General features: G+C 32.9%; 4 protein-coding genes across 4 annotated transcripts in view; 3 read left to right on the forward strand and 1 right to left on the reverse strand.

Annotated features, from left to right (window-relative positions):
• Atet (ABC transporter expressed in trachea) overlaps nt 1-12,378 on the reverse strand; it is a 32,605-nt gene extending 20,227 nt beyond the window's left edge. The window contains exon 1 of the mRNA XM_066286115.1: nt 12,162-12,378. The gene's annotated coding sequence lies outside the window, so the exon portion shown is untranslated. The remainder of the gene's footprint in view (nt 1-12,161) is intronic.
• Nucleotides 12,379-14,476: 2,098 nt separating this feature from the next.
• LOC136338928 (26S proteasome non-ATPase regulatory subunit 8-like) lies at nt 14,477-15,648 on the forward strand. The gene is made up of 5 exons (XM_066281753.1): nt 14,477-14,698; nt 14,760-14,896; nt 14,953-15,184; nt 15,237-15,422; nt 15,476-15,648. Exons 1-5 carry the CDS (start codon nt 14,591-14,593, stop codon nt 15,608-15,610), a joined length of 798 nt encoding a protein of 265 aa, XP_066137850.1. The 5' UTR covers nt 14,477-14,590; the 3' UTR covers nt 15,611-15,648.
• A 221-nt stretch (nt 15,649-15,869) lies between these two features.
• On the forward strand, nt 15,870-21,195 carry LOC136341351 (uncharacterized). The gene is made up of 3 exons (XM_066286233.1): nt 15,870-15,982; nt 16,029-16,320; nt 19,993-21,195. The coding sequence occupies exons 2-3, from the start codon at nt 16,133-16,135 to the stop codon at nt 20,183-20,185; spliced, it is 381 nt and encodes a 126-aa protein (XP_066142330.1). The 5' UTR covers nt 15,870-15,982; nt 16,029-16,132; the 3' UTR covers nt 20,186-21,195.
• Nucleotides 16,669-19,904, forward strand: Son (Son RNA binding protein). Its single transcript, XM_066286176.1, has one exon. The coding sequence runs from the start codon at nt 17,050-17,052 to the stop codon at nt 19,288-19,290; it is 2,241 nt and encodes a 746-aa protein (XP_066142273.1). The 5' UTR covers nt 16,669-17,049; the 3' UTR covers nt 19,291-19,904.
• Nucleotides 21,196-22,898: the final 1,703 nt, after the last annotated feature.

Below are 22,898 nucleotides of genomic sequence, written 5' to 3' on the forward strand. Positions count from 1 at the left end.
ATCGGATTCTGAAGACATTAATTAACTAAAAAATCGCATAACCGCAGATTGTTGGGCTATTACTAAAGACACTTTTCAAATGGTCCGACAGGAATTGGAAAGCAGGTTGTATTTGGATTTTGCGCAAAATGGAAATCATTTTGAACGTCTAGTGACTTAAATGTGATAAAATTACAAGTCTAAAAACATTTTTCCTACATACTTGCTACGGGTGAATTGGTGTTTTTAGCCCCCGTTGTAAATAACATTAAGTTGACATTACTTTGGTTTTTCCGTGATTTTTCGAAAACGCCTTGACAAATCAAGTTTCTTAATGCATCGCTATGTTACACTGTTAATTGCCTTTAATATGAGGTATAACTCGGTGGGGGTGCCATTTAAAATTTTTAAGTGAGTATAGCGGGGGTCGCAAGTCGTGACTATTAGGCTGATGCAGATTATGTGAAAAGTATTTTCCTTCGCAACCTGGAAGATCGTCTTACTCAATAATTTCACACGTATTTCCGTTTTTACAATATTTGGGGTGATCAGCTTTCAAGTAAACACACTGTACAAAGGATCAAAGGTATAAAAGTGGAATTTCACCTGGACAAATATACATTAAAAAATCAAATAAACCAGCACAAAGTATCTCCACAAGTACTTTATGCAAATACATTGACTGGTAATTATCATCTTTGACTGAATTAAAGAAATAATTGCGCCCTGATTGAAAGATGATTCCTGACGTCAATGATGAAAACATGGACGCGACAAAGGGCGTGCGCCTATGGCAGCAGTTAAGTAACTCGCAAAAGTAATAAAAATTCTATTAGCGCGCACATTGAACCATTCATGCACCCGTTAGAACCCACATCAAACCAATAATAAACTGCTAAATTGAGTTCGATTTATTATTATTATTATTATATTATTATTATTATTATTATATTATTATTATTGTTATTATATTATTATTATTATTATTATTATTATTACTGTGTGTATGAATGTGCGGTAAGTTTCTCACGTGTATTCATGTCGATGTGTTTGACTAATATAGTAATAATCAGATAAGGACATGATAATTGAAAGCAATTTTCCCCATGCTTACTAACTGCTCAATAGGCACGAATTATTTTCATCAATTTTTAACCTTCAAATGTATGATTTTTTTTAACTAAAAAGCCAAAACAATGCATCAATTTAAATATCATATTGAAAAACAGATGGATTTACTTTTTTTTCCATCTTCGTTTAACTGCATCCAGCTACTATGGCATACAGCCAAAAATAAATTCTTTCCTACGGTTAATGCTTTAATTCCGAATTAAAGAGAGTGGTACATTTTTGACTCATTATGCATTCAAATGGGTCTTTCTTCAATTTCTTCAAAGAAGAGTGCACTGAAACCCTGAAATAAGCAATTCCGTAGTGTGAAAGACCGCGTTTAATGCCAAATTTTGGTTGCAAGTAATACATAATAAATTTTGACCTCCTCAATCATTGCGACAAAAAATGACAAATAAACTTTCCGAATTATTATTACGTGCGGTTTTATTTATTTATGTATTTGCAGTCGAAGCGCGTGTTAGGAAACATTAAAGACAGTAATGCTGCTTATGTGAGTAGTGAGCAAATTACGACTACCCAATATGATCCTTCCGGACAAATTATCTTTCTATAAAATGTTCATCCCTATTACGTGATTCTCACCCACGTTTTTTAAATGCATCTACTCATAGTAATAGATGCCATTGATACTCATTTTATTTTTAAATTATTGTAAATTGCCATAATGATGGGAGATTGGCGTATCACTGTGGCGAAATTCGCATGTCCCCTAGTTCATCAGCGATTAAGACAATTTAAACCAATTCAGTTAATTGATACTTTTAAGGAACATTTAGGTAGATTTTTAAATCTACCATGGCAACGGTCGTCTTTTGAACTTGCACCCAATTCAATTAAGTACTTACTAGATACCAGTGAGGAGTTTCATACAACTCCTCACCAAGCATGAAAGTAAAGGTGATAAATTAGCTTTTTAAATGGCAGTATTATCTGATTGTTTTTTTTACACATTGATGTACAACACGGCTAAGATTATCAGGAATTGTGTCGTCAAAGTGTCAAATTTCGCTTTAGCTGAATCTTGAAACCATGAAATACATCCGTCTTAGTAATTTATATGACCCTTACTATCCCCTCCCCCCCCCCTCCAAATATACAGGTTATTTAAATAGTGCGAACGCAGTCAATCGCCATTGTAAATGGCAGCAACGCCTCCGTTGACTATTTACTCACGCCTTAACGTGAAACACAACTGAGACTGACAGGAATTGCGACAACGTCAAATATGTCAAATTTTTTAAAAGAGTAAGCACAGTCAATTACCGCTATAAATGACAACGGCGCCAGTGTATTAGTTTTCGATTTTGACACTTTAACATGAAATAAAAACGCCTTATTGATGGGAATTGCGACGTTGTCAATATTTTGATCCAAATCTATCTAATAAAATCTCTTTTCCCCGCGAAATCTCTTATTTCTGCCTGAATCACATTGGTCTCTCCCATCTCTTCTCAAGAAAGATACTTAAAGAAAGCTATAATATCACCCCAAATTTTTGAAATGAAAGCCTGACAACACTGCAAATTTATTTAAAGATTTTCAAAAGGCTTTTGACAAAAAGTGTCCTATTCAGAACGTCCAGGGTCGCTACTCTTTATTAAAGATTTGCAGAGTCATTGATGAATCATTTTGACACTGGGAATTTAAAAATTTTTAAAATATCGTTATTTTAGCATATAAAATACCCAACTTTTTCTCATTTAATCTTAATGTTTGATCTTTTACTGTTCCCAAAAGTGAGTTTGTCTTATTTGTCATGCAAGACAAAGACGATTCAGAATGGTTCAGTTATGACAAATGTCTTCCCACCTTGCTTGACTTTGTTGCAGTTTTTCAGTTATTCTTGCCATGTGTGCATTCGTAAATTAATCGGTTAGGTGGATTGTGTACCGGGGGTTGTCTGGATGCCATATCTTTGCAATCAATCTTGGTGTAATCTGTTCTGTTGTTCGTATGTATTCTGTCGTTTTTTCGTTACATTTGGTCTCGCTATACAGTGAAAGTCAAATATAACGGCAACGGGGGGACCGAGTAAACAGGGTCATTATATCCGGTCATCATGATTAAATTGTCATGAAAAAACTCAAAAAAATTATTTAAAAATTTAGAAACTATAACATGAAAATAATGATACGTAAATAATTTAAAATAAATAAATTAATTTACATATACGTTTACAGTAAAATCTCCCTTGGCGGACACCTCCGATAAGCGGACCTCTCTTATAACCGGACAGTTTTCTGGGCACCAACTCTTTCTCATAAGAGATTCTAATAAATATTTCTCTATTAAACGGACACGGACACTGAATTTAACTCCCTTTTTACGTTTCTTCTCTCATAAAAGGACAACCGTTACTCGCCGATAAGAGAGTTTATTTACGAAGAGTTTTTTCAACGGTACCCTTTGTCCAGTTCTCGTATAATTGAATATTCGGTGGTGCTTTAATCATAACTCCATTTATTTTTGCTTGATAAGGCACAATCGGTGCGATTTTCGAGTTCCTCCTTGATGCTACATCTGTTCTGGACGCTCATAATAATATTCCAGAATATGCGATGTTAATATTTAAGCATTTGCAACTTTTATGTTGTGTAATCAGTGAAAAAACAACCTACAAGAGCAGTATTTGGAACCATCAAGAAGCAAACCACCAACAAGGTATTAATTTGTGCAGCAATATTTCTCCTTGTGTGTTTATAGTGTTTGCAAGTTAATAATGGCTCCTACAAAACGTATGTTAACTTTAAAGGAAAAGCTGCAGATAGTGGAAGTTTACAATAGAGAAAAACTTAGTGCACGTAATTTGACGGCTCGATTTAGTATAGGAAAAACCCAGACAAGTGAACTAATTAAGAAGAGGAAACAACTATTAAATAGTTGTACATCATTTAACTCAAAGCAAAAGAGATCATTCTTCAAAAGTAAGTGACTTAACATCCACAAACAAACTTACGAATGGTTTGTTAAAGCCGGGAATGAAAATGTTCCTTTATCAGGACTTACATCATGGGCATGCATATGAACATACCTGTATTTGTTCATTTATAATTTGAAAATATTTCTTTTTATGGTGATTAGTTAAGTTTATTGTTTTTTTTCTTTAACAAAATGTTTATTTAATAAAAAAGTTTTAAAGACCTATTTATATTTTCATATTTTCTAATAAGCGGACACCTCCCATAAACGGAAAAATGGAAGACGTCCACTCGTGTTCGCGTATGAGTGATTTCACTCTATATGGTAAAAACGCATTATTTATTCAAATATTTTATAATTTTTATTTGGTTTTTGCAACGTAACTTAAAATAAATTAATTCAACTTTTTCCTCTATGAAACTCATTCGATTCAAAAGGATTTTGTCACTGGAATAACTGTGTATCTCAAAGCTGTTCAGGGTTTTTACAACTCGTAGAGCTTCTACGATTGATAGTAACTTAAAATCTTCACCACTCCCAGAGTCTCCATCACTTTCATCTTAGATTTCTTGAATGGTGAGCGCTTCGCTTTTTTCAAAGTGAAGGTCAACATTTATAAAATCAAGCCATAATTAATCTGACAATATAAAGTTGTTTTTACCATAGAGCAAAAGGCACATCATCTTCCTTTTCCAAATCATTATTGATTCTTCTTGCCACATCAGTTAAACGAAGATCGTCCTACTCCACAAAGTGTTCAGCTACTGGTGCTAGTTTTAATCCTGCATGTTTAAAAGAATTCGTGATAGTTTGGGGTGATACCCTGTTCAATACTTTAGAAATCATTGATATTGCATCCAAAAGATTAATAGCTCGCTCTTTGATTTGCTGATTGTTTTCAATAATATTCATTAGATGGAGCTTTTTAAAAGAAGCTTTCATTGATTCTATAATATCCTTGTCAGCCGGCTGAAGGACTGTTATGATATTTGATGGGACATATTGAACGTTAATATTTTCAAAATTTTACATTTTTGGGTGTGCCGGACAACTGTTTACCTAGAGCAATTTTTTTCTCTAATTCAGTGTCCTAGTGTTACAAAAAGTTTATACGTAGGTTTGACGTCATAGAAACTTTTTTATTAGTCACGTTGGACAGAGGTAACCACCTAATACTCTTAAAACAGGGAGAGCCTTTTGATTTTCCAATAACTATCAACTTATGTTTTTCCGAACTTGTCATATTGGTAACAACAAAAAAACTAAATTTTTCCTTGGACATTTTTCCACCTGTGCACTATTTTCCTTTAAATTTCAATGTTTAGTTCGGAGTTATTTTGTAAAAAAACACCTGTTTCATCTGCGTAAAAAATCACGTCATTCTGGAAATGTTTTTGAATTTCTGATCAGCAAGTGTTGAGCCAGTTTTTTGTTACTGGAACAGGTACACCAACAGCTTCATTATTAATTTTTCCATACGCATTGTTACGTCTTTGCCGGAAGTGCTTAATCCAAATTTCTAAGCATTTATATACATTCTGGGCCTTTATTCATTATTAATATTGGGCCTCTGATTGCTGATTCTTTGCTTCTTTTTTCAAATCAATAAATAATACCTTATAAATATCCCTATGATTACTTGAGTTTTTTCTTTGAAAATAAAATTTCGTTAAACGCATTTTTTGTATTTTCTTAATTTTTCCAAATCGTCGAAACGGTCGAATGCAATAAGTACAACTCATTTGCAATGGTATCGTTGTTTTCACCTGCTTAAAGTCCGCAAATTATTACACCTTTCTCCACAATGGACAAAACTTCTCTATTTCTTGAAATAATTTTTTAAAACGTAACAAAATTACAATAATGCACACAAGCTAAATACACAGAATGAACACAGCCTCCAATTTATATAATCCTCGTTCATAACTCCGGATTTTTCCGGGTAATTCCTATTCTCTCTACACTTTGTAATAAAAAATTAATTTCATTGAGCAATTTACCAACACTAAACATAAACGAAAATATCGACACATCAAAAAATCAGATTCTATAGCTTAAATCAACAAACCCCTTTGTCGCAGTTTTAGTTGCTTGGTGTCGGCAAATGGCTCAAAGAAATTGATTTTTTGTGTATTTAAAATCATTCTAATATAAAATCGACGTTGCTAGTATTCAACTAGAATTTCCATGAAAAGACCGAGACAGACATATAAAAAAACCTGTTTTTAGCAACTTTACATACAAATCGCAAAAAAAAACACAACTATGCATATGTAGATGTATCGAATATGTATATTAAAAAGAAATTTTTGTCTATAAAGTCGCTAAAGGCACTGCTTTTTAAAAAATGATGGGTGGAAGTGGAGGTGGAATTTTTTGAATGACTTCAAAGAATCCGACAATGTCGACTTTATACTAGAATTACTATACCATTGTATGCTCCGTAGCATCGTTACACGCAGCTAGTAAACCATCCAAAATTTCTTGGTTGCAGACGTTAAAAACGACTTTTTTCCAATGAGATAAATGCAAATCCAACCAATCGTTAGAATTTTCCTCAGTATATGTGACTTGTCGTTATAACTGAATTCGTTATTCGCGACTTTTACTGTATATCTAAAGCTTAACAATGGTCTATAGATGGATTATGAATATTTTTATTGCGGGTTGGGTACTGATCCTTTTATCTTCGTACCTCAACAACCGAAAATGCTTTGTCCGTTTGGTAATTTTTATGTTTATGTTTCGAACGTGTTTGGTGAATTTTAGTTTTTTGTCGATTTTTAATACCAAATATTTTATCTCGTTTTTCGACTTTATTGTGTAACCGTCCAGTATCAACGTACCTAAAGGGAGGATTGCCCTGCTTCATTGCTTTTTCCAACTGCCAAATATTTTATTCAATTTTGAACATATTACATATTATTAAAAAAAAAAAGATAATTAAATTTCTAAAACGTTAGATTCTGGAAAGTGTAATGAGCTTTACTACATACTGCCAGTGGTGTCGGTGAATTGAAATTTTTTAAAACACTAGTGAATTAAACGTCGCTTAGAGCGTCCCTACGCGTTTAGCAATGGACTCTTAATAAATCAAAGCTGAATAAAAATTCATAAAAAACTCACCACTTTAACGTTGAGCTACCACGAGGTGCTTGTTCTGTCTCTTAAATACGAGTTTTATTAGAATCCAAGTTGCATCTTACATTAAACATCGATAAATAATCTATGTCACGAAAATTATCGCACAATATAGCAATATTTTATTCAGTTCTTATTATTATTGTTTTTGTTTTTAGTTGTGCTTCTATAATACAGATGTCTGTAATGCTTATGAGCGTGGTGTCTTTAAATTCTACTTTCCTTCTTTGGTGCGTCTTAATTTTTATCCATAATCATTTACTTTTTTCCTTTCAGATCATTGTCGAAATCTCTTTCATCAATAAACTTTTTATAGTTTCAAAATCAATATTCATTATTTACACTATATTTAGCTATCAAAACATGTGAAATATAAAGAGATAATAAACAAATTTTGAATTTTTTGCTAACGAGATTTTGCGGCCGTATTCATGCCGTAATCTCAAAAGCAATCATACAATTCGTACTCTGCACGTTTTTAAAGCCATTACAATATTCATATCAATACCTAAATTTATTTCGAGGGTGTTTATTCGAGATTTACAAAATGCCTTGCTAAAGTAACCGTGAACGCATCGATACTCATTTCCGGACTATCTTAAATTTCAAAAATGTTTTCCAACATCAAAAAAAGGGGGAGGCCCCTGCTTTTTACCGGTTTTAAAACTTTAAATGCGGATATCTTGGTAACATGTGGAACAATTGAATGAAAAAATATCTCAAAATCAAATATTGCAAAATCTTTTTTTAGTTTCTGACCTATGGGGTCGCATGTGTATGCGACACATGTGACCCCATAGCTCACGTGTGTATTTTTTACGATTTTCAGTTTGGTGTAAAATGAAAATCCTAAAAATGCTCTTTGAAGGCTCCAGGATCTCAATTGAGATATCTACAATTAGTACAATAGCCATATCTACTTTGGTCTCGTGTGTTGGTCTGCATAGATCCTAAGAATTACAGTGAAAAATGACACCTCAGAAAAGTTGTAATTTTCTCCAAAAATTCACAACGAAGCATGTGGACTGGCGTTCTTCGGTCTCTGCTCTGAGATATCTACGGAACCTGAGGAGGAATCTGATTCACAAATACAGGTTTTCTCGGATAATAATGTATTCTACAAAGATCTTATAAACCAGACGAGGTAGGAAAGTGGTAAAATTAGAGAAAAATCTCGCCTTTCTGTGTTCTGCAAAATCAGGTTTTCAAATTTGAAAAATTCCGAATGGATTTTGTTATTTGAAAAAAAAAATCTCGATTCCTTTTTTACTGTTTTCTAATTTTATTTCAAAAGATATGTTACAATAAATTTGACATTTTCATTGCTTGCTTCTTTCCTCTATAAGATGGTGTTTTTGGATTTTCGGTTCCACGTTTAGTTCCTTCGAAACCATCATCAACTTTGTTTTTTTTAACTAGTTGACGAATTTTAAGTTAGGCTCAGTAAATTTTGGTTATTTCTGAATCCAACGATATATCACAATTGCAATTTAATAAATTATTTACTTCAACAAATTTCATTCTCCGTCTTCCAACGTAACTTTTATTTGACCTCATGAGTGGCTTTGAAAATAATTTGTTTAGATCTGAAACCCAGTTACCGTCAATACTTGCCAAGTGTTATTGTTTAATGGTGGTTGATTTGTGCTGTATTTTCATGCAGCAAAATTTAAACCAATGGAAGTTTATTCGAACGAAGAGAAATTTAATATATTTCTGTGTTATATTAAAAACTATCAAAATTGTGCTTAAGAGATCCAATATTTTCAAAAGTATCCCGAACCACGTTAACCCAACTGGTCGTTTTTTAAGCAAATAATTGCAAATTTGAAAGAATATGGTTCGTTTAATAAGCCAGTGTTGCATCGCCAAAAAAAAATGAAACTTGAACAGGAAATTGCGGTTTTGCTTGCGGTAGAAAAAAATAATGGCGTAAGTCTTCGAAGTATTGAAAATAACTATGCTGTTCCTAAAACAGTAACACAGAGAATTATTCGTAACAAAGATACCACCCTTATAAATATCAAATTTCTCAAAGTTTGCTTTCTAGGGACTTTGAGCGTAGAAGAATTTTTTGTGAATATTTTACGAGACATTGTTATGAAGATTATCATTTTCCTTATCAGCTTTTGTAAACAGACGAGAGTTATTTTTCAAACCATAGCATCTTTAATCGAAAAAATCATCATTGTAGAGCAACAAAAAATGAAAATCGCAGTCGAACATCCAGATATCACCAGCGCTTTGGATTTAATGTGTGGTGTGGTATTTTAGGAACACGAATTATTGGACACATAATTTATGAGAAAACTCTAAATTCTAAGATATAGAAAATTTTTAAGAAACCAAATTAAAGATATTCTAGACGATTTTTTTTAGTAGCGGCCAGTAATATGTGGTTCCAAAAAGATGAGGCTCCTCTTTGTAACTCTAGACTTAACACTGAATTTTTTAAAGGTCGTTTTCGAAATAACTTATTTGCTAAGGATCGTATAAACTGGCCACCGCAATCTCCCGATATTACACCAATGGACTTTTTCTTCTGACGATTCCTTAAAAATGAAATTCACTATAAAACTTTTGAAAATGATGAATTGAAGGTTGCAGTTCGACTTACAGCGAGAGAGATAACCCCAGAGCTTTTAGATAGTGTTGTGAAAGAAATTGTTAACCGGTGTTATTTATGTCTAACCTGAACATAAAAGATAATTTCAAACAATGGTTTTGTGTTTACTTTCTTGTTTACTAAACGACAAATCTAAATAAATTATTTTCAAAGTCATCCATGATGTGGAATGAAAGTTAAGTTGTGTTAAAAAACGGAGGATGAGATTTTTTGGATTAAACAATTTAGAAAATTGTAAGTGTGTGATATCGTTGGATTCGAAAAAAAATTGAATTGACTGAGCGTAAAACAAATTTTGTTAACTATTTAAAAAAAAACAAGTTGTTTATAGTTTCGAAAAACACCATGTTGTAGAGGGGAAAAAGTAAGAATGAAAATTTCAAATTTATTTTAATATAGCTTTTCAACTAAAATCAAAAAACAGTAAAAAAATCGCCAATAATCAGGTTTCTTCAAATAACTTCGGATCCATTCGGAATTTTTAAAATTTGAGAACATGGTTTTGCAGAACACAGAAAGACGCAACTTTTCTCTATTTCAACAACCTCCATATCTTTTATGGTTTACGAGATCCCTGTAGAATTCATTATTATCGGGAACAACCTGTACATGAAATAATTCCTATTGACGAACTTTAAAAAAATAACTGAAACGACCTTAACATACCGCCTTAAGTATGCCAGGCACTGGAGCATATTGTTTATATAGAGTGTTGCAGAATAAGTCTACCAACTGCTTACTGTAGGTTCCTGTGACCAAAATAAGATACAAAGTTTATACGAATTTGGGTTCGTTTTCGCTTACCATCTGATACATAAAAGAAAATAATAATTTGTTTAGATTTTTCCTAATAAGTCCGATCCGGCAGTAAACATTTTACTGAAAACTGAGGAGTGTAAAATAGGCTTAAAGACATATCTTTTAAGGTGACGGATATTTTTAATTTCACCAGTGAGGTCTCCATTGATATGACCCTGAACGTTTTAGTTGAACAATATGATGCGTCACTGATTCAAAAAAATATATTAGCAATCATTTTCTGAATACTTAATATTTTTATGAAAAAAAGTTTCTTGGATATTTTTTATAACATTAATTCCTTTCAGGGGAAAAAATAAAACGTAGCAATCTGCAACTGGGAAATCGCATAATTCATTCGTTTAACACAATAAAAAATACACGAGGATTTTTCAACTAGTACGCGATAATGTGCGGAAAAGGGCCGAGGCATGCATTCTTGCAGGTGGAAGGCATTTTTAACACCTTATTTTATAATGTTTTTATATGTAACATAATATACCTAATTTAGTTTGGAAGTTTTAATATAAGTTAGCAAATAACGTTTTTTTTTGTGGAAATGGTTAACGTCATGAAAAATAGTCAAAGGACCTTTTTTCCATAACAATATGAAACATTCAGAAATTCATTTCTACTTTTTGTAAGGATACTTTTCGTTTGAAATGTTCAGGGTCACATCAATAGAGACGCAACTGGGGAAATTAATAACACTATCTTCCCCTTAAAAGATGTGTATTTAAACCTATTTGACGCTCCTCAATTTTCATCAAAACGTTTAATACCGGAATAGACTTATTAGGAAAAAACTAAAAAAATTATTTTTTATCATCCGATATTTTAGACAGGGCGCGAAAACGGACCCATGTTCGGATGAACTTTTTTCTTGTTTCGGTAATAAGAACCTATATTAAGCAATTAGTAGACTTAGTTTGAAACACCTTATATATTTGGAAATTTTGAATGGATCTTGGAAAAACGGTACTAGAATTTGCATCTGCACTGTTGCTGGTTCTCATAAAAGATTTCCGGAGGCTCGTCCGGCAAAAGACAACAGATTCAAATATTTTGCGAAAATTCTAAATAAATGCGTAATGGCAACACAATATTTTTCCTCCGATTATCGTAAATTACATCCATCATTATGAGCTCTTATTACTGTTACATGCATACACCTTCTACCGCAATTTTTGCAGAATAATGGTGAAAGTCAATACTCAACAACAAAGAGCTGCCAGTTAAGTAAAACAGATTTGGTTTCGGCTGGTGGCTGATCATAGTTCCATGCAACAATACTCTTCTCCTCACAATCTTTCTATGCATATGCGTCTAACAAGGGGGTTCAAAAATGTGTGTGGGCTATCATTAAAAATTTATGTTGCACACCAAATCCGCTGTTTATTGTTGTAGGATAATAACAGCGTTGCCCCTAGCAGTTGAAACACCAGTGACCCAAATAAAAATCAATTTATTAGCACGGACGAAAAATAGATGACCACATCCATAGTCTCTAATTCAAAGAACTAAATGACAACCGCAGGAAATCAATTTTAAAAAATTGCCTTACCTACTGATGTCCTGTAAAGGAAGACTGTCCTTAAAAATTGTAGCAAATAGACGAGTTTCACACTTAAAGTACTATCGTGCACTGTTAAAAGTTGGAACCTGGAGTAGTTATCGAAACCAACTGTCCTGCGTCGAATTGTCTGTTTCCTGCGAAGGAAAAATGTTGCTTTTAGACGGCAATTTCGGATTTCAAGCTCGGTCTTTCTACGTCAAACTAGGCAAAGGTATACGACTTGCGGATGGCCGAGGGGATTGCGCGAGTGGGCGCCAGGTTGCCAAATATACCTCGACTCCGTGATTGCAAGATATCTTTTACAAATCCCGAAAAATTCGGAAATTTCTTAACAAAATCTTTCCTAAAATCGAAATTCAACAGAAGTCACAGTCCAAGGCAACAATTTCAAGGAAAAACATTTATTTAATTTAACGTGAAAAAATCATATATATTTTTTTTAATTATCATCCTCTTCCTCAATATTGTCTTAAATAAAACGTAACTGCTAAAACCCAATTCAAAAAGTAATGGATTTATTCTTCAGAAAGCGGAGTAGGATAGGAGTTTAGAAAATCAGCTGATATTTGCAAACTTTGAGGGAAATCCCCATTCCAGTGTGGCAACATCGTATTAGTCAGTTTGGTGCATGTGTACCGAAAGCTTTACGGGTTCACGGCCTACTATACCGCAATACAAACGCTCAAAGATCATTGTTCGCATGGTTCTGCTATTATTTGATAACAAATAATGAAGTACGAATTTGTGATAATGATGATGATATGGAGTCCTAATTTATTACTGCAGACTGCAGGGAGTTTCTCGAAGCGTTTTTGTAATTCCCTCGAAATTTCCTATGCATCTAGAATTAGCGAAGTAATGCATCAGAATTATGTCAAAGATTCAAATTTTTTCTTATTTAACATTAGTTACACTGTTAAGACGTTCAGAGAATAATTATGGTTAACCTAAAAACTTCTGCTCAACTTTTAATCCCTTACTTTTTGTCGTCTTTTCTTCGCTTATTCTTTTTCAATAAATTTGTTCCCGTTCTTCTTGTAATCAGCACTCTTCTTTGAAAATCATCTCTCTTTAAATTTAAGATAATGAGAATCTTCTCCTGCTTCACTTATCCCTTAATGCGCAAATAAATTGGGCAACTTCCTAACTCTTTTTGGTTTCATAGAGATTTAGTAGGTTTTTCTTGTTTTCTTCCATTCCATCCATTCCTTTGTTAAATATAAGTACAGTTGCCCCATATGCGTCTGAGATTGATACCTAAGGATGAGTCATATCTTTCTTTATTTACAAGCTCCTAGGTGGTTTTAACATAATTCTTTCCTGATAAAATGAAAAAGCTTATAAGTGGTAAACAGGCCGGAAAACTAACTCTTAGTCTTTTGACATTTCAGCTGTCTGGATCACTGTAGTGACTTATCCTCAAATTATTAATGAATCATAAATTTATGATCCTTAGAATGAAAATGATAATTCCAAGTTAGTGAGTTTTTAAAATTTAATTAAATTATTAAATTTCTTATTATTTTCACCTTTTTTATGAATTTGGATGATATTTAATTCTCAACCTTAAAGCACCGATTCCTCAGATATCTGACGAATGATTGTATGAGAAATTAGATCAAAGTAATTGCCTCGATTAGCTTTCTAAACCTGCGGTAAACACGTTAATCTATCTCTTTTAATTTTTGAAATATGGGGTAACTGTAATGCTGTTTTAAACGATTTTGAAAATGCTATGAAATGGAAGCTTTTTAACTTGCATTTTTAAAACTGCAGATCCTCAATTTAGAGTCAATATTATATTCATATTGGTTGATTAGAATAATAAACAGAACTTCATCAATATTTCAGTTTTCGTGTAAATTTCCAAAGGTCGAATATTGAATATATGAATCACAATGTTTTCAATTTAAATATTATAATCTCCAAAACAATTTATTGCCAATTGCTACTGGCTCGCTGCGAGTCGGGCAACCATCTCAAACCACCACCAAGGAGGCACTTAAAATTCTAATGATCTAGAGTTAAGAAACGTATAGTTTAGTACTGCCCGCACGTGATAATTGCTTTCTCTACAACATCCAATATCAGATAATAACTAAGACACTACACATCGTTATCTGCCTCGTCATTGTAAAGGAAACGTCAATTATCGCTGTACATTATTAATGTAATATATTGATAACAATTCTATTTAGCTAACCGCATACTCGATGACGTCTCGGCTTCAAGTATACCTTTCGACGTCACGTATAGTGATTGAAGTAAAATAAGACAATTGAGAAATATTTTGACATGGACAGTTCTATCAAAATTCTAAAACAACAACTCATCTTTAACGTTAAATGATATAGTAATTTTAATTGTTAGAAAAATCACTTTTTGAATATCAAAATATTACAAATAAACATCGAAAAATGTCCAAAGTAAACGAAATTACAACCCTCTACAAACAACTAAAGTCAGAATGGACATCCTCTCACAAGAATTTAAGCAAATGTGAAAATCTTCTTTCAGATTTAAAGGTAAAGGTTTCACTTCCTAATAATGAAGCTCCATAGAAATATCCCCTTTTAAATATTGTAGCTAGAGCTTACGAGCCTTAGCTTTCTCCCTACCTCAAACGTAACTGCTTCAAAACAAGAGTTACTACTTGCCAGGGATGTTTTAGAAATTGGGGTACAGTGGGCTATTGAAGCCAACAATATACCCGCATTTGAAAGGTTTGTGCTTTATTTCCTCTAAAAATATACTTAATTTTCTTAGAACGTTTAAATAGATATATGGCCCAACTGAAATGTTACTACTTTGATTACCAATCCTTCTTGGAAGAGTCTGCTTATAAGTATCAATTACTTGGTCTCAATCTGCTGTTTTTATTATCACAAAATAGAGTTGCGGAGTTTCATACTGAACTTGAATTACTCCCGTCTGAGCATATACAAAATGATGTGTATATCAGACACCCGTTAAGTATTGAACAGTATTTAATGGAAGGGAGTTACAATAAGGTATAAAGCCACCAATTGATGTTTCACTGGAGATATAAGTCTTTATTTTAAGATATTCTTGGCAAAGGGTAATGTACCAGCTAAAAGTTACAACTTCTTCATGGATATATTACTTGATACAATTAGAGGGGAAATTGCTACTTGCCTGGAAAGTGCATTTGAGAAAATTTCTGCTAAAGATGCTGCCCGAATGCTTTATTTACAGAGCAAGGAACCCTTAAGAGCTCTTGCTGCTAAGGTACATATAGTGGTCTAATTTTAACCATTTTATGAGATTGGATATATTTGCAGAGAAAATGGAAACTGGGAAAGGATAATTTCTTCCATTTTACCCCTGAGGTGAAAAAGACTCATGAGCCTATTCCCTCTGTTGAGCTCGCAGAGCAAGCAATTGAATATGCTAAGGAGTTGGAGATGATTGTTTAGTTCATTAATGTGTAATAATAAAAATGTGATTTGCTTTCTTTTTTGATTACTTATTTGAAGATTTAATAACTCGTTTGATAACGTCAGATATATTGACTCAGGTTATACTCCAGCTAATCGACAGAATTTTCTACATTCGCGTTGTGCTTATCTCTTTCTTTTGTGCATTCTCGTTTACGTGTGAGAGAGAAAGACAAACTCTAGTGAATTGAAAGGAGTAACACAACAGCTGGTATTTTGTAAACTTTCCATTTGAGAGTAGGGGAACTCAATTTGTGTCAGTTGTCGCAATCCCCAATTTTCCCTCTATTTTAGTCTTCAATTAGCGGGAAAACTGTTGTTTTCATTTTTGTACACTACCAAAACACGACTGTACGTGCTAATATTCATTTTTACCCCCTTTAACAGTGACTTTCAGTGAAAAAACACAATAAATTCAGCGGGTAACTCAACCGATTCACCTGCTTTGTGAGGGGTTGTAACGGTTTCCCTGAATTAACCGTCGTTAGGCAAGGAGTGGCCATGGAAGAGGATATGGAGGAGGAACAAAATCTGCCTCGTAGATCCCTGAGGCTTGCGTTAAGCGAGTTAAATGAGGCTGAATCCGAGCCTAGTACCCCAAATAAAAATGTGAATATTGAAGAACTGCTGATTATTCAAAGAGGACCTAGAAGGAAACCAATTACCTGGTCACCTGTTGAATACGACAGGTAATTTTTAGTTGCCAAATTGTTTATAGTTGCAGTACTTCACTTATTTTATTGCAACTTGTTGCAAATCTGTGGCAATGCATTATTATTAATAGTAAAAATAACAACAACAACTATCCTTTTCTTATTAAAGCGCAGGTGTATGTTCCATCTCCCTTCCACTGGACCTTTAAATTTTAAAGAACTATTTTCGAAACAACGTTGCACGATTTATTTTATTTATCAAATGACATAGTCAAGTAGTTCTATTTTTCTTCGATACTTTTTCGAATTTTTATTGGTATTTAAAAATGTTAATATTGGATAGATTTGAACGTTCCTGTGGATAAAAATTTAAGAAATATATTTTTTATACTTTCCAATTTAAAAAAAAGTAATTTTGGAAAATATCATCTGGCAGCTATGGACAGGAATATCCTATTTTGTTACGTTGCTCGTCTCGAGTCTTCTAATCAGCAATCTATCTCTCTCCTTCTTGTTTCAAAACCGAATGAAAAAATGTATGGAAAGTGAATCATACGCACTCTCTTCAACCCACACAATAGTTTGTTTTTCTAACTTGTCATCTGTCGTTAAAATTGAGGTTAATTCCGTCCGCCATCGGTTTTTTCTGGAATGTAGTGTTTAGCGAAACAGTTTTCAACAACAAAATTAAAAACACCAAACAATAAACTCTTCTAGATATTTCATATAGTGTGACGTATCCCAACTTTTAAGTATCATGTTCCAATGGGGACCGCAAAACAAGAAGTGGACCCGGATTTTGATGAAATGTCACAACTAACAGACACTAACAAAACCTCCAGTCAAATATTATCAGAACTTTTCGGCACCTTCGATGCAGAACCTCCCCTAATAATCAAAAAGGAGAGAAAGGAGAAAGATACTGAGGCAAAGAAAGCTAAGAAGAGCAAAAAGAAGCACAAACACAAAGAAAAAAAGCATAAAAAGAAAAGCAAGAAGAAGAAACATATTTCAAGTTCCTCTTCAAGCTCTACAGATGGAGAAAGTGAGATAGATTTGGCGCAACTGCTTATTAAACAGGAGAAAGATAAAGGTGATGAAAAAATTAAAATTGAGGGAACTTCTCTGTCACTAGATATCAAACTGGAAATAAACAAGGAGGAACAGAAAACTAAATTGGAAAAACACTCTCAAGATGGAAGTATTGACACCAAACAGAAAATTCATATTAAAGATATTCAGTTTTCTTCAATAAAAACAGAAAGAGTAAAGACTGAAGATGGAGAAATCTCAGATTCTGATGAAGACAGCAAGAAATCTAAGAAACACAGACATAAAAACAAAAGTTCAAAAAGGAAACACTCCAGAGATGGAAGTAAAAGCCGAGGAAAATTGTCAAAATATGAAGATCTAAGATATAAAATAAAGGAGAAACTAAGTCCTGAACGAAGAAAACGTGAGAGTCATGAGAGTGATTTTTCTAGAACTGAAAGAAAACACAGAAAAAGGTCTATATCAAGAGATCGTTTTTATGAGAAACATAGAGAAAAATGCAAACACCAAGAATATAGAAAAGTTAGGGATAAAAGTAGAGAAAGAGCACCATTTAGAGATGATGGGTTTTATAGATCTAGAGGCAGGTCTAGATCTAGATCACGGGAGCGTTATCATCAAGACCACAAATCAATTGAAAGAAAATATGATAAAAACAAATCTGAACCATCATCAAGAATTGACAAAAAGAAACTTCTAGAAATTGCAAGGAGAAATGCAATTCAAATGATGAAATCTGGGAGTTTGCCAGGTGCTTTAAGTCTAAGTTCAAAAGCCCAAGAAAAGATGATATCTGCCATTAAATCGGGAGGCAAAAGTATAGAAGAGCTTACTGATTTTTGCAAATCTCTTTCAAAGAAAGAAGAGCTTGGTGAATTGTCCAGTTTATCAGAGCATGAAGAGAGTGAAGGTGATCAAGATACTTTTCATCACCCTTTCAAACTCAAAGACAGGCCCACTACAATAACAATGAATATTACCAACTCGGTTCCTTTACCCACGAAAAGTGCTCAAGAGAGAACTACAGAATTAAGGCAGCAATTCCCTGTTAGTAGTGGTCAACTACACCGTGTTAATGAGGGATGGGTACCTGTTTCCCCATCTTCAAGCAGAGCTGAAACACCTAAAGTAAAAACTGCAAGTATCTTTAGTAACACTGCTCCTTTAGCTATTGAAGCACCTCCCCCACCTGCAGAACCTACTCCCAAATTAATACCTGCTCCTCCCAATGCTCCTCCAGGACCTCAAATCTTCCCCAAGCAACTAGAAACACCACTCAATGCAGATATTAGTTTGATAGTAACTCAAAGATTGACAGCTATGAGAAAGCTGCAGGAAAACCCCAATGATGTGCAAGCTTTGGGCGAAATGTATAAATCTAATAAGGAAATGGAGAGCTGGGCAAAGAGCAAACAACAGTTTGGTACTTTCACTGGCTCCACAGGAGCCCAAGTGCTGTCTCAACAAGAGCTGTCTTCAGGCTATCAAGCATGGGCTAAAAAAGACCAACTTCAAACAGCAGCGCCAGTCACAGGAGGAATGGGAATGCACTTATTACAAAAAATGGGCTGGAGACCTGGAGAAGGTCTAGGCAAGGAAAAAACTGGTGCTCTTGAACCTCTGCTGCTCGAAGTGAAATTAGATAAAAAAGGACTGGTGGCCAATGAAGAGCAGCAGAAATCCAAGAAGAAAGTAAAAGGTGTTCAAACAGTTAAAACTTTGCAAGGAAAACATCCAGTTTCATTGCTTGGAGAATATGCCTCCAAGCGGAAATTGGGGGCTCCTCAGTACCTTTTGGACTTTGAATGTGGCCCTGATCACAAGAAAAACTTCCTTTTTAAAGTGATTCTTGATGGGGTAGAGTACAAACCAAATGTTGCAAGTGCTAATAAGAAGGAGGCCAAAGCCACTGCTGCCACTTTGGCTTTAAAATCTATTGGGCTGATGATTTAAAATTTTGTAGTAGGAAGTTCATAAGTTTAATATGTCTACAACATTATGTTTTTTCACTTGAATGCAAGATTTATTTTCAGCAAAAAATAGTTTCAATTTGAAATCTTTAAGATTACGCAGAAATAGGTATAATGAATATGAAGTAATGAAATTACAAGGTGGAAATTAGTAAATAAATATGTTTTGTGCCATTCCATCTACTTAATATTTTTCAATTGTTTGATATATTTTGCAACTATTTATATTGAATTTCATTGTTAATTTATGCGTTATTATCAAATACAACTAATGGGAAAATAGTCGCAAAGCAGATTTGAGTGATAATGTCCATTTTGTAATTGTATTATTTTATATTCGTCGTGCTATTTCAATGTGTACTCTAGAAATTTCAAACCACACCTGACTAACTGTTGCCAATTTCAGATTTCTTTACTACATATATTTTAAATCTTAGGCAGTTTTCTTTTCGTCGAATGAATCTTAGTAACTTTCCAAACAAGCCTCAAATTTTATATTTATTTGGTGGTAAATTGCATTTGACGCCATTTTTAATAGATTCTGTGAATCTATTTGTATTATATTATGTGTAAATAAATAAAGAAGATGTAAATAGATATTTTGTTTTATTGAAAAAGTAGCGGAGGAATCCATTATTATCATAGAACCTAAGAAGACACCTTGTAAAACAGAATTTATTTGCAGAATCAGACTTTTGAGACCTCCAAAAGAAAAAACTCCTGAACCGACTACTCAACGAAAACCGGACATTCATCCAAGACTGAGAAAAAGACTGATTATGTCTCCAGAAAAGAATGCCTCTCAGGAACTTGGCCATTTCATTGCCAAAAAACTGAAAAATCTGAAGAATTTTGAGGCTTGTATGAGCAAAAGTTAGTTTATCATAGTGAAATTAGGCGGGCTAAAAGCAGCCGCCTGTATAATTATCTGTTAGATATTTGAATGTTTTGTGCCGTATAGGACAAAAAGTAATACATGAAGTGGCCATTTTTTTCCTTCTTAAATCCCGTTGCTTGAAAGTTGGTTCAGATGAATAACCGCTGATATTTAAACCATTTCATAAAAATATAATTGCTATCAAATTATTACTTTAAATTGTGACACTTACAGACAGCAATGCTAGTTTTATGGGAGTTCCAGTACCAGTATTGGTTCACCCGGCCCGGAGTTAATTAACTTTCATAAAGCTGGGCTTCAGAGAATCGATTTACAGTAGAATTTAATTGTATACCGTTGATTTTCCAGTTGTGTATCGTTTATTACTTTAACTAGACATTTTTTTATAGAATTTATTAACTATTTATACATTATTTGTCTTTTTAAGGATGTGCCTTATAGTTTGTATATTATTAAGAAGATTTTAAAATTTATAATGATATAGGTACGTATACTTAACAGGTACTGAATAGTAAAAATAATAGACAATTCAAGTTTATTTAGAGATTTACAGTGCGTAATCAGTAGTAAAGAAGCCTTTTCAGAGGTAGGTACATTAAATACTTAGAATCATGTTTTTTTTATAAACAATTTCGTCTGTATTAAAAATATGTCACGTGTTCAATGTTAAATAACTTTGATATTTACTTTACGATTTTATTGGTTGCTTGAGATGTTTACAAATTGAGAAAAAAATGCAGTATGTTTGATTCATCCTGTATGTAATGCATATTCATTCTGTGTGTAAGGATAATTAATTTTCTCCATAAAATTGGTGATTTGAAATAATTCCTAAACAATTAAGTTTCTAGTTAATTAATAAAATCACTAAAATCGGAACATGCGTTTAAACGTTATTTAGCGAGAAAGTTGTAATATATAACTGAGACGTAAAAGTTTAGTTTTCAGATCTGATATTATAGTTTGAAATAAAGAAGTTACTTCCGAGTACATATTGTTTCGTTTCCTAGCAAAAATAAGCGAGAAAAGCAATAATTTTCCAACTGAAACAAAATGAGGCCTGTATCACTAATAACTGATGTTGATGGTGCCACTAGATTTATTTTAGAAGTGTTAAAGATAACTAACTAATAATCATTAAAAAAAATCACTAACAGTAAATGATAAACCGTAAATGTAGCATACTGAGTAAACAATTTACTATTACCATGAAATTTACATAAACATACATTTGTAAAGGTGTTTACGGGCAACAACAAAATTGCAATTTTTATTTTGGATTCGTACGATTTATATCTAATATTGTAAATAGCTTAAACCTACAATTGCAAGTTTGAACTAGAGTAATACGTATAGAAAGGATTTGAATTAAAAAAAAAGATACGTTAAAAAGAAAATATCTTATTCCAACAAAATTTAATTGTACATAAAACTTTACAAACTTATTTTATTTTCTGCCTGACCATTCGTCTTATAAAGTATATAGAGGGTTTTCTGCAATACATTGGATGTATACTTTTCAGTTATTACTTCTCATGATTCTAAAACGGCTGCTGAAATTGCATTTTGATATAAAGCGTTTTTAGGCCAGACCCTAATTGTCATGAGTCGCAATATAGTCGGCGTCCCTTTAACAAACCATCGGACTTTTATAAATTCATTTGTAATTTCAGATAAATCGATTATGGGAATGTATATAACCTAATAAGGGTAAATTTTAAAATTTGTGATAACTCTACAGTGTCCCGAAAAAACAAGGCGCCATGAAATGTCATTTTTTTAAATAGGATCATATGCATTGTTTTCATGTGATAGAATGGGTGCTTGATGCTGAGTTAATTCCTAGATTTTCTTTACCCTGATATGCAGTACCTCAAAACTATGAAGTTTAAAAGGAAATTTTAGACATTTGTGTGCTTCATAAAAAAAAATATCTCAGTTAGCTTCAATTATATTTTGATCATTTTAGGATGGATTCTCATGTAAGATCACCTTAGTATACTATATATATATAATACTCATTTACTCAGAAATACATACAGACTATTTTCAATAACGAATTTAATTAAACGTACTGTAATTATTAATTATTTGTATTAAGACGCTTTTTTGCATATTTTACTGCGACGTCATAGTATTTTTTTTAAGAAACTATAGAAAAATTTAAAAATATTAATATTGAAAAGTGAGAAAATGTAAAAAAATTAGCAATCTAGCAAACTGAAAAGTCAATAATAGACCAGGAACCGAACCTTCGGGGACGTGGCAAACAGCATTTTTGCCATGCCTTCTTGTGCTTTAGTATTGTTTTTTTTTCTCAAATAGGCAGCCGTGTTTGATGTCTATTCGACAGTTATAAATGAACCCATAAAATTAAGGTTTTATTATTTGCAGGTCGCATTTGAGTACCTTAGATTCACAATTTATTAAAATAGATTGATTCCAAAAGTGTATAAGGAAATTGCCAGACAAATCCATCTAGAATGAAGTTAGAATTGTCGACTGAATTTAAAACTGTAGATCCATCTCAAAATTATAAATTGAATCTACAATTTCAGGCATAAAAAACAACAATTAAAAAAATAAATTTATAAAATTCGTTCTTTGCTTTTACGCTTTCACACACGTTAGACTTGAAAAAATGCATCATTCTGCCGTTATTTGCAATTTTGCTATTATACATAGAGGGCAGC

This window comes from Euwallacea fornicatus, chromosome 1 (genome assembly GCF_040115645.1).
Source record: "Euwallacea fornicatus isolate EFF26 chromosome 1, ASM4011564v1, whole genome shotgun sequence".
NCBI lineage: Eukaryota > Metazoa > Arthropoda > Insecta > Coleoptera > Curculionidae > Euwallacea > Euwallacea fornicatus.